Source organism: Mobula hypostoma, chromosome 13 (genome assembly GCF_963921235.1).
Source record: "Mobula hypostoma chromosome 13, sMobHyp1.1, whole genome shotgun sequence".
NCBI classification, from domain to species: Eukaryota; Metazoa; Chordata; class Chondrichthyes; order Myliobatiformes; family Myliobatidae; genus Mobula; species Mobula hypostoma.
The window spans coordinates 62585105-62597942 of NC_086109.1; the positions used below are offsets into that span (position 1 = coordinate 62585105).

Below are 12838 nucleotides of genomic sequence, written 5' to 3' on the forward strand. Positions count from 1 at the left end.
TTAGATAGCTCTATCATATTTGCCTTCATTAGCACCCTGACAGTACACTCCAGGCACTCAGCACTCTCTGCACAAACAAAACCCCCTCTTCCCTTAAATGCATGCCCCCTAGCATTAGATATTTTAATCTGGGAGACCACCACAATCAAGAAGTTATTTTTGTGTTGTCACTCATTTCAAGCAGGCAAACACGGGAGTCAATTTGTACTCAGTATGATCCCACCAATAATCAGTAAGAATGAACAAGTTTGTCCAACATTTCTATATATCACATGTGCTAGGCAGCATCCTGGTAAACCTCTTCTGCACCCTCACCAAAGCCTTCATATTCTTCCTAAAGGAGCTGAGCGGAATTGTATGTTCCAGATGCAGCCTTACCAAAGCTGCAACACAACGTCCAAACTCTTGAACTTAATGTCTTGACGAATAAAGGCTGTACAGCTTCTTTACCATCCTACCAGTTCCATAACTCCTTGAAAGTGCAGCCATTCTGTACACCAACTCTATTAAAGTTCCTGCCATTAACTGTGTGTTGTCCCTTTACATATGATACAACTCCATCTGCCATTTCACCAGCCATATCTGCAGCTGATCCATAACTTGCTGTTTCCTTTAGCAATCTTCCAATCTATCCACAAGATCACCAATTTTTGTGTTGTTTGCAAACTTGTCAACCCACCCCTCCATGTTTTCATTCAGGGCATTCATATCAGAATCAGGTTTAATCTCACCAGCATATGTCATGAAATTGGTTAACTTGGCAGCAATAGTACAAAGCAATGCATGATAAATAGAAAAACCAGAATTAAAGTAGTTATATACATGTATATTAAATAGTTAAGTTAAAATCAGTCGTGCAAAAACAGAAATAAATTTTTGAAAAGTGAGGAAGTGTTCATGGGTTCAGTGTCCAATTTGAAATCGGATGGCAGAGGGGAAGAATCACAGAGCATGTGCTTTAGGCTTCTGTACCTCCTTCCTGGCAGTACCAATGAGGAGAGGGCATGCCCTTCATTTATACAGCAAGTTGTGATGTGTGTGTATAATGTACTATTATTTAGTTAAATAAATGGCATCTTTCATTGTGTTTTATCTTCTGTTGCAGGTGCGGTGATCAGATTTTAAAAATTAATACAACCAACATCCACAATCTGACTCTGAATGAAGCTTACACCCTTCTCCAGCACTGTAGGTCTGGACCAAATGATCTAGTGATTAGTCGGCATCCAGATCCCTTGGTAAGATGACGTTATCAGAGGGATGTAATTGAACCTAACTCAGTCATCATGAATCTGATAGGACCAGGCACGATGTCAATGGTGTCATTTTGAGCCACTGACCAGAATTCCATCCAATCCCATGGAATTTTCTTTTGCTGATCTAAACTCAAATTAATTCCTAGGATTTTCACAACTTGTTCTGTACTGTATTTACTGTAGTGTGAATAGGTTTTTAACATGCAGTATTGAGGAAAATCGATGTACTTTATACTTTATTGTTGCCAAACAATTGGTACTAGAATGTACAATCATCACAGCGATATTTGATTCTGTGCTTCACACTCCCTGAGTTACAAATATTAAGTATTATAAATATTAAAAATAGTTAAAATTAGTAAATATTAAAATTTAAATTATAAATCATAAATAGAAAATAGAAAAATGGGAAGTAAGGTAGTTCAAAAAAACCGAGAGGCAGGTCCCGATATTTGGAGGGTATGGCCCAGATCCGGGTCAGGATCCGTTCAGCAGTCTTATCACAGTTGGAAAGAAGCTGTTCCCAAATCTAGCCGTACGAGTCTTCAAGCTCCTGAACCTTCTCCTGGAGGGAAGATGGACGAAAAGTCTGTAGAACCAAGGAGGGGAAGATTCGGTAGGAAGGACTGGAACTGTGGTTTGAAAACGGGATGACTGGGTTTGAGAGAGTTTCAGAGAGTTGCAGAATGTCAACTGAAAACTTCACTTCTTCAACAATATTGAGGAATTTGCAAAAGGCAAGACTTGCATTAACAGTGCATTTGTGAGGGAGGTGTGCAGAGACTGGATATCTGAGGCTGTGAAAGAGCTTACTGAGGAGTATGTGCTTCATTTTTTGTCCCAGGTTGGTTTCATACATCCAGTAGCAGTTTGGATGTGGTGCATATTTGGTGAAGATACACTTCCAATGTAGACACTGGCTAAGGAGATTCAAGACCACAAAATTATAGTGCCAAGTCTGACACCAGATAATATCTCATCATATGTTCCCTCAGAGTGAAGCAAACCGATGTAGAGATGAGGGAATACTGAATGTATTCATACAAGTTCATCCCTAATTACCCTTGTGATGATATGGCAGGCCATTATTCTTGATTGCTGCTTTTCTTCTCTAGTGCTTTTGAATAGGGAGCTCCAGGGTTTAGACCCAGCAGCAAGGAAGGAACTGTGAATGTAGGTTTTCAAATTTGGATGATATGAGTAGGAGGGGTGTGTTCCAAGGTATCTGCTTGTCCTTCCTTAGTTTTCAGGTTTGGTCACTGCTTTATTTAGATGTTACAGAGCATTTTGTGGATGGTACACACTGCAGAGACAGTGCCCATGAGGCTGTGATGTCAAACATGTAACCATCTTAATGACCATGCCTAGCTTATGGGCTGGGCAGAAGGTGATAAAATGAATGTAAAACAATTTGCTGCTTTTACTGTGAGTTGAGATCCAAGACTACAGCTGGACTGAACCAAATATCCCATTAAATAATTCCCCTCCAGCAATAATTCTAAGCTAAGCAGTCGCTGTTGTAATTGAGACAGTAGTTTCTTTGTTGTTCGGACCCATATGATATATCTCTACCATCACTGCAGGTAGCAGTCAGAACTTAGCCATTATTGTACTGAAACTCTTCCTAATGATGCCTCAGAATTGTAACCAGTAACTTCTCTTTACCACTATTGCCATGACTTATGCAAGGGATGTTTAATGAGCTAACGATGCCAACTTGGAACGTGGTGTATCAGAAATTCAGAGCAGACCCATTTCTGCTCAGTGTAGACATTCTCAGTCAGATACTCTGACATCCACATCAGAACCTTGACATCTGTTGCTTCCTGGTGGCAACTTTAAATCATAAAATTCACAGAACTCTTCTGAAGCTTCTGAACCTTTCAAACAACAACAAACGTCAATTGTTGATTTACTGGGTGTGTGTGTGAAATCTAACAGGAAAGAGCACACAGCTCTCAAGGTGAGGAATAGATAGTGCTTGGGCAGAAAAGGTGGCATTAGGCACAAAAGTGTGGCTAGCAGGGAGTTTTATTTTAAAGGATGATACAAAGACCTGCACCTGGTATTCAACCTCCCCCTCCCTGCTGCTGTTGTTGTTGTTGCACCTTTATTAACATGATTAAGGTACAACAACAACAACAATTAATCTAATTAACACATTTTTATTGGCCTCGTAGCTGTTTCAGCCTTCAGCTTCACCCCTCCTTCTGTCCACCTGGCTCCATCTGCCTCCACCTGCCCCTGTCTCTGAACTCTGCCGCTCCCCGCTTCCCTACTTGGCTTAATCTGCCCATCATCTTCCCAACCCTCCTCCTCCTTGCGCCACCAATCACCTCTAGCCCCAGTCTCACCACTCTCCTCTCCTCTCCTCTTTATATTGGCTATCCCTGTTCTACACCCTTCGTCCTAACGCAGGGTTTGGACCTGAAACGTCAACAATTCCTTATCCCCCACAGATGCTGCTCGGCCCACTGAGTTCCTCCAGCAGATAGTTTATTGCTGCAGATTCCAGCATCTGCTGTATCTTGTATCTGTCTTAATCAATATGTACAGTGTGTTTCTTAAAATGAAATAAAGGTGTATTTCTGTAAAATCTTCACTGATCAACAAGAGTGATAGATTTTATGGTGCAATCTCTGGATTTGTTTGTATATTCTTTGATGTCCATGATTGAAATATGAACAATAACTCTTTGTAATTGCAGATCTCTGAGCAGCAATTTCATGACGCAATTCTGCAAACGGTAGAAAATGCACGGTTCAATAAGGACAGTTATCAATGGAGCGCGCAAGGTAAATGTAAGACAAAAACAACAACAAAAAAGCATCTAGCCAGCCTTGTTAATGAGAGAGGTCAGAGGAGAATGGCCAGACTGGTTCAAGCTGACAGGAAGGCAACAGTAACTCAGATAACCACACATTACAACAGGGGTGTGCAGAAGAGTACCTCTGAGTACACATCATGTCAAAGCTTGAAGTGGATGGGCTACAGCAGCAGACGAGCACACACGTACACTCATTAGCCACTTTATTAGGTACAAGAGGTAACTAATATAGTGGCCGCTGAGGGTATTTGCTCCATATTGATACCCCCAGATTCCATCATTTACCCACACATGAGAGACAACTGGCAGTGGCTAATTAACCAACCAATCCCATGTATTTGGGATGCTGAGAAAACTGGAGCATGGGAGGGAAACTCACACAGAGCTTGCAAACTCCATGTAGATACGGGCAGAGGTTAGGACTCACTATGCAGCCCTTGGAATATTTCAAACCCTTGAGTTGACTATTTCAATGTCATTTGAGAACTCCCAACATCTGAAATGATTAAGCAAGTTAACCAGGTTGAATATCCTATGGGTTAGCGTGCTTCTGACATTAATTCCCAAGTGTAATCAAGAAGAGACCTGATATTTTTGTACAGTAGCAAACAAACTCAATGGACCAAGTGGTATCGGTTGGAGTGAAGGAGTTGGGGATGTTTTGGGTGGAAATGCTGCCTCGGGACCTGTGTTCTCTGTAAAGTACGGGGTCTCATTTTCTACGTTTCCAGGAGAACGGGGCTCCACTAAGGTTGTGACTCTTCTTTTAAAGGCTTGAGGAAAATCGAGGCAAGCTGGCACAGAAAGAAGACATGGGAAAAGTGCATGGACAGGAGTTTTACCAGAAAAGTTCAGAAGCCAATGACTCGCTCCAGCAGTGACAGCAGTTACTTTAACAGCACAGCCGTGAACTCTGGCACACTCATCTATGTCAATCACAGCAAAGGCCTGCAGGCAGACGTACCTGGATCGGATAGTCCACGGATTGACACGATTGGGATGCCACCAGAGAAAGAGCATGAACTACTAGGTGGTCCCAATAAGGACCTTTATTTCATCAAAGCTAATGATAAGCTTGCATCAAAAGTGACTGATAGAAACAATAATGATTCAAAGAGGATGCGTCCACCAACTCCACCGCCCAGGACGACGAGCTACAAGGGTTCCAAACAGGATCACTTTATTTCAGAGGTGACTGGAGATCCACATTAACATAGAGGAATACAGCAAGGAGACAGGTCATTCAGCCCAAATGGTTGTTCATGCTGACCACAACCTCCTTCCTGCTAGTCCCCATTGCCCACGTTTGGCCAATAACACTCCGAGCCCCTCCTTTCCATACACCGATCCAAGTGCTTTTTAAATGCTGCAATTGTATCTGCCTCAGCCACTTCCTCTGGCAGCTCATTCCAGGTTCGCACTACCCTCAGTGTAAAGAAATGACCTCAGACGGAAAGATAGGCAATCTCAGTCTTTCCACTGTCAGGGGAGACGAGGTCAAAACAGTCGCAATATTGGCTCTTGGAATGTGCCTAGTGAAAAGGTTGTTGCTCAGTTGCCCTGAAGAAACTTCTCCCGCCATCTTAGGTGCAAGAACCCTGAACTTTGTGAGGAGGACTTTAGAGGGTCAGAGGGTGGGGGATTTTGTCTTAGCAACAAACAATCTGTTGGCACAACTCAGCAGCTTCTGTGGGAGGAAAGGAAATGTAGACATTTTAAGTTGAAGCCCCCTTTCCTTTCTTCCCCCAGCCCTGACAGATGCTGCACAGCCTGCTGAGCTCCTCCAGAAGCTTGCTCAAAGATTCCAGCATCTGCAATCTCTGGTGTCCCTGGGAATATTCTTTTATTTAGCGATACAGCGCAGAGTAGGGCCTCTGGCCCTTCGAGCCACCCCGCGCAACCTCCTACAAACCTGATTAACCCTAACCTAATTACGGGACAATTTGCAATGACCAATAACCTACCTGGTACGCCTTTGGACTGTGGGAGGCAACTGGAGCACCAGGAGAAAACTCATGCATTCCATGGAGAGAACGTACTGACTCCTTACAGAACAGCGCTGGAATTGAACTCCGAACTCCAGAACACCCGATAATAATAGCGTCACGCTAATCACTACACTACCCAGACTTTTGCTGACACTTAATCAAGAGTTGAGGTCAATGCCTGGTAGCCTTATGTTTGCCTACAAAATTGGATTGCATAACACAGAGTTTCTGAATGCTATGTGATCTAATTTCAATAAGAAATCACCTCTGAACAAAGGTCTAGCCTTTAAGTCTGATTTATGTTGTTCCAAGGGTTGTGCAAGAGGACCCTAGACATACACACTGGTTTCTGAGGAAGTGCAACACAGATCAAGAAATCACTTTCAGGATTTATTTTCCTTCGGGAATTTTATCCACTGGAGGCCTGATTCTGCAGGAAGAGTTACTTCTGCATAATTTAAACACAAATGGATCCTTGCCAGGCACTTGGAACCCAATTAGAAGAAGATCCTTTAATCTATTTACTTGCCAGCTACACATCTAGCCCCCTATTACACAGAATGGTTTAGAGATCCACAATGGGCCAAATTGGATGAGCATAGATAGGACTCTTGGTCCTCATTTCCTGATCCTGCAAAGACCCCTCACAAAATTTGGAATGTTTGCACTTAAATTGGCAGAGGTGCCTTAAGGGTAGTTCAGCAACAACATTTTTATTCTGTGCTGTATAATTGTGAATCTATGAATTCTCCTTCCACTCTACTGATCCCATCCCACCTGACCTAACTATTCATCTTTGAGTCAGCAATCAAATTGCTCCAATATATCAGTCACTAGTCCAGATTGCACCCCATGCCCACATCCCCAACCAAACCAATGTAGACTGCCAGCCCTGGCCTTGTTTCCCTCTACTCTCCCACAGTCCTCATCCACATCCTAGATGTCTGTTCCTGGGATACATCCCGATCTGTTCTTGGTGGTCTCAGATTTCCATTCCATGCTCTGTGCTAATGGAGTATGTGAAGGAAAGGCCTTATCCTACGCAATGTGAATTCAGTAGCAACTGATATCATCGTCCTCAAGGATTACTGAATTTCTCAGTGATATACCCATAACCACGTTGGCCATTGGACTATCATGCAACCACTGTTTAAAATATCTCTGCAGGGGCTGAGGAAATCTAACTGATTACAGCATAGAACATAGAACAGTAAAGCACAGGAACAGGCCATTTGGCCCACAATGTTGTGCCGACCCAGCTAAAAAGCAAATCAAAAACACTCAAACACTAATCTACATAATGTCTATACCCTTCTATCTTCCTCATATTCATGTGCCTATTCTAAATGTCTCTTAAAAGCCTCTAATGTATTTGCCTTTACCACCATACCAGGCATTGCATTCCAGGCACCCAAGACTCTCTGGGTAAAAATCTTCCCCCTCACATCCCCTTTGAACGTACCCCCTCTCACCCTCAATTGGACATTTCAGCTCTGGGAAACAGATACTTTCTGTCCACTTTGACTATGCCTCTCATAATCTTGTAAAACTCTATCGGATCTCAGCTTCCAGTGCTCCAGAGAAAACAATCTATCTGTCATGATAGCACATGCTCTCTAAACCAGGCAGCATCCTGGTGAACCTCTTCTGCACCCTCTCCAAAGCCTCAACATCCCTCCTACAGTGGAGCGTCCAGAACTATATGCAATGCTCCAGATGTATTGCTGGTTTAATGCTACCTGAGTGGTTTGGTAAGTCTTACCAGAGGGGAATTAAGTAATCGGCAATCACATACAGCAAGAGCAAGATGGATCATTGCCAGTTGGATGCATGTTTATAATGACATAATAGTTCCATACTCACCTTTTCAAAGTCTTTTAAATTCAGATTATTCAAGCTACAGTACTGGATTTCATTTCTTGGCTGCTATGGCGAGTTTTAAATTGATAAATTGGTTTATTACTGCCATGTGTACTGAGGTGCAATTTAACACTTTGCATGCCATCCAAGCCGATCATTTCGTCACATCAATACACTGGGGTAGTCCAAGGGGAAAGCAGTAACAGAACACGGAATAACGCGTTACAGTGAAAATGCAGTGCAGGTAAGGTGCAAGGCCATAACGAAGTAGATCATGAGGTCAAGAGTCAGTCTTATCATTGCTAGGGGACTATTTGTTAGTCTTGTAACAGCAGGGTCGAAGCTGTCCTTGAGTCTGGTACATGCTTTCAGGCGATTGTTTTCTGGCCAATGGGAGCGGGAGAAGAGAAAATGTCTGGGATGGGTGGGGGTCATTGTTTATGCTGACTGTGTTACAGAGAGCGAGAAATGTCGACAGAATCCACAGAGGGGAGGGAGGTTGGTTCTTGCGAGGTGCTGAGCTGCATCCACAAGCCCCTGCAGTTTCCTGCAGTCTCGGGCTGAGAGTGCCTTACCAAACTACAATGCACCAGGACAGAGTGCTTTCTGTGGTGCTTCTATAAAATTTGGCCAATGGGGACACGCCAAATTTCTGCAGCTTCCTGAGGAAGTGGAGGCACTGGCTTGCTTCTTTGGGCATACTGTTTAGGTTTTAGGACTAAGACAAACTATTGGTGATGTTAACTTCTAAGAATTTGAAGTGTTCAGCTCTCTCAACCTCAGTGCCATTGATATAAATAGGAGAATGTGCACCGCCCCCCCCCAGCCCCCATTCCATATCCAGGAACAGCTTTTTTGTTTTGCTGACATTGAAAGAAAGGTTGTTGTCATGACACCGTGTCACTAAACTCTCTATCTCCTTCCTGCACTCCAACTCATCATTATCTGAGATTCAGCCCACCACAGTGGTGCCATCCGCAAACTCATTAGGCCAGAATCTGGCCACGCAGTCATGAATGTAGAGGGAGTAGATTAGGGGACTGAGGGTGCAGGCTTGTGGAGCACCAGTGTGAGGATAATTGTGGCAGACAATGTGGAGAGTGGACTACCATACAGAACAAATGCAAAAAGGAAAGAAATTCTTCCAAAGACCCATGAAATCCCATTGCTCTCATTTCATCTGTGTTCTTCTCTTCCAGTCGTCAATGTTTCAATTCCTACTTTGTTTTCTTTGTGCTTTGGAGGCTGTGGTCGAAAGGCTCTTTCTGGGCCTGTTGTGGGAAGTTTAAAAATAAATCCTACCTTGCACAGTTTCTTCTGCTTTTGATTTTCTCCTATCTAGGGGCCACCTGCTCCTGTCTAACAGTACACTCTCAGATGTGAAGGAGGTCTCAGAATCTCTGCATCAATGTTCTCTCAGTCTGTTAGCCCACTGTACAAAAACCATTCAATACAGCCTCTCATTGTAAGCAAAAATAATGCTCAGAGATGCCACTGATAGCAGAAAAAAGAAGAAAAAGAAGTTCCACTGTAACATTTCAAAGGGAATTAAATATGCAAGGCATAGAAGGATATGGTCATAATGCTGGTAGACAGATTAGTGTAAATGAGCAAAAAGGGTCAGCATGGATGGTGGGCTGAAGGGCCTGTTTCTGGGCTCTATGATTCTATGGCTTTGCTGCCGAGACACCCCAGACTCTTCAATATAAAACAACATGAACCAAATGTTAACTAATCGACTCTGAGCTAAGCAACAGTGAAAGCAAAAGATAATAAACTCTTGCATTTCTGAAATATCTTTTAAAGCTATCAGACAACGTGCCTAGGTGATCTTCAGCACTGATTAATTAGTAATGGGGCTTTTGCACCAAATAGCATTGCTGCACCAGTGGGGATATAATTATGAAACTGTAAAGCAACTCATCGTTAAGGTACTATTTGCGTTGATGTGGTTTGAGTGAAATGAGCAATGACTGATGTGAGGTAAGATGTTGAAATGTGCCAAGCTGTATGACACAGCCTTCAGCTTCCAACCGAAAACTTAGCAGCTCTCCATTGAGCCAGTGAGATACAGTATGTGGCTGGCTTGAGTTATTTGTTATAGTCACTGATGAATATACTCCCGGACAAAGCTTTTTTAGCCCATCATATTTGCCTTGGTCTTTAGGGCAAGCTCTTCAACTAGTCCTACTTGCTCTTTACCAACAGCCCTCTAAGTGTTTCCTTTCAAAGGTTCATTTATTATCAAAGCATGTATCCCTTTACAACTCTGAAATTTGTCTTCTCCAGATAGCCACAAAGCATGGAAAGAACATGAAAGCCGTTCAGAGAAAAACATTAGGCCCAACCCTCCCTGCACTAAAAGGAACTGCATCCGATCATCAACCCCCAGAACCCTGCTCACCTGGCACAAAACGGAACAAGAACATTGGACTCCTCCCCCATCAGAAACAACCCCTCTCCGCAAGAATAACTAACAGTACATCAACTCCTAAACACCCTCCCGTCGCACAACAAAGTGGAAAAGGAATGGGCAATAACAACACAGAATATTAAAACCATAAGTCTGAAAAAGTCCACTGTCCATAAACGCAATAGTCCAATCCATAAACGCAGAGCCACAATATCAAGCTCTGATATTACCGAGATTCATCGAAAACGAGGGACAGCTCACAGGCACAAAGGCCTACCTAAGTTCTTATCCTATTTCCTTTTGAGAATTGTTCTGGAATCTGGTTTTAAGCTGGTGCAATCCACTTTACAACAACTCAAGCTTCAGTTAATTACACTAATTTTTCTTTGCTTTTGATAGTTTACTGGTGATAATGAAACCACAGGAAACTTTGGCTTCAGGACTGGAACACCTAAATTTCAGCCTTTCAACTTAGAAATCTTGGAAACTCCAAGGCATTTAATACTCTTGTCAAGGGGTAAAAAAAAGAATGTGCATGCAAATCGAACCATTCTCAAACTTGGAGTGTTCCACAGCTCCTTTTAGCCCATAAAATATTTTTGAGGTGTATTCACCTCTGTTAACAAAGGAACTGTGACAGAAATTAATGCAACACAAGGCCTTACAATGGCAATAGCTCTCCCAATTGCCAGGAAATTCAAATTCACAGTGTAGTATAATTGCAATAGGATTTAGTTTTCTCCATTCCCTTTCCCATCTGTATCACTGATACTTTTTAGAGGCAAGTTATTCTTTCGATCCTGCCACAGGTTTCTCATTGAGACATTCCTTTTGGAGTACTGAGAGGACGCTTGGACTGGCTTGTGCCCATCTTCGGACACTGCTGAGATAATGTGGTTTTCCCAGCAGAAAACAGATGGGAAAGCCTGCCAAGTAATTCAATAACTTCATCCTCTGGGCTTCTCTCTTCACTGACCCAACCATCACTCCCTGACATGACGCTCTCTGATTCCCAAGTCTCTGATCACCATTTCAGTGGCCACACCCCTTTCTAAGAGCATCCAAAACTCTGCCCACCGCTCCCATTCAGATAATAGTACCAGTATAAGACCAGTTTCCCAGTCACCCTTTTATCACAATGTCAGTATCCCTTTCCCATACTACCCACCAGGTCATCTCTTGATGTTGGTTAGCCTCTGATGCTGTGTAATTCTGTCTCAGTTGAGCCCATGACCTCGGGCTTCAGGGGTCTTCTGGTGGCTCCTGTTCTCCACTCTCTTGTGCTTAACTTTTCATCCAAAGCTGTACTGTGCGGCACTCTCTCAGTTCTTTATGGGAGCATTGGACATACAAACCCCTAGGTCGGGGTTAGATTCACCACCTCCTCACTAAGGTGTGAGAGTTCCACTAGTAAATCGAGAAAGACCCTTTCTGAGACTAGATGGTTCATTATGACTTTCAGGATCCAACATAACGGGACAACTGAGAAATGTTTCATTATGTAGTTTGAAGAAATTCCCAACCAAATTATTTCTATCTCTAGTCTACTCAGTCGATGATGGTTGAACATCTAAACATTCATTCGTTTGTTAAGGAGAAGAGGCAGGTGACAGTGAACAACACCTTTGAAGTAAGTGATGGTTTCCTGTTTGCTTTACAGGAAGTGAAAAAACTGCAGTCGCAAGAACATCAAGCAGTTTCTACTTGCTCAGAAGCCTTCACCCAAATATCTGCTCCAGACCAAAGTCAATACTTACCTTTACGCAATTCCTATCATCCCGACCTAAGAGGAACAAACCAAGGTATGTTTCATTTACTATTGTAAGGGTATTGGACTAGAGGAGTCTGGGGAGGTATAGTAAATATTTTTAATGCATCAATATTAACTGAATATATGCTTACGTACTTGCTCTCTGCCCGTTACACTGCTGGCACCTAGGGCAGCAATGAGGGTCCTCCAACTCTGGCGGTGTTCAAGGCTTCCTTCGTCATGTCAATAGCTTCCTCTCGGTTTTCACCGCTGTCAGTCAGACAAGTCCCGGGTGGAGACTCAGGAATACCATCGCACTCAGATTTTTCATTGCTCGTTCTATAACAGTTTTGTTTTGACCAGTCAGGGTTGTTAGCCCTGAGCTGAACCCCTGAACCTGTCGGGCCGGTGGACCACTCTTGGTCTGGCCTCTACCTTTTGTCCTGTTTGGCATGAGTGACCCTACCACAAGCAAAGCATAAAGCCCTGACTCCTGCCGACACAGCTCTCCAGGTTATTGAGGCACACAAGCCTCCAAACCACAGCAAGGTGTGGTCTTCTTGGAGGAGTACATGCATAAGGGAGGCGAAAAAAAATGACATGGCCTTAGCACGAATGGAGCAATTTACAGGAAGCACAGAAGAGCTTAACACATTGAAACTTTATAAAACACTTGCTAACAGCTGAAGGCTTGTGGTTAAAAATAAGTAATAAATGACACACCATGCCTCAATTTCCTATTTT

The 12838-nt window shown here is 43.1% G+C and overlaps 1 protein-coding gene across 2 annotated transcripts in view; it reads left to right on the forward strand.

Moving 5' to 3' along the window:
• Window positions 1-12838, forward strand: part of il16 (interleukin 16) — an 88584-nt gene that overhangs the window by 53886 nt on the left and 21860 nt on the right. For both annotated transcript variants that reach the window (XM_063065825.1, XM_063065826.1), the window contains 4 exons: window positions 1106-1238; window positions 3964-4051; window positions 4856-5274; window positions 12005-12146. In XM_063065825.1, coding sequence (XP_062921895.1) covers window positions 1106-1238; window positions 3964-4051; window positions 4856-5274; window positions 12005-12146 — 782 coding nt within the window. The remainder of the gene's footprint in view (window positions 1-1105; window positions 1239-3963; window positions 4052-4855; window positions 5275-12004; window positions 12147-12838) is intronic.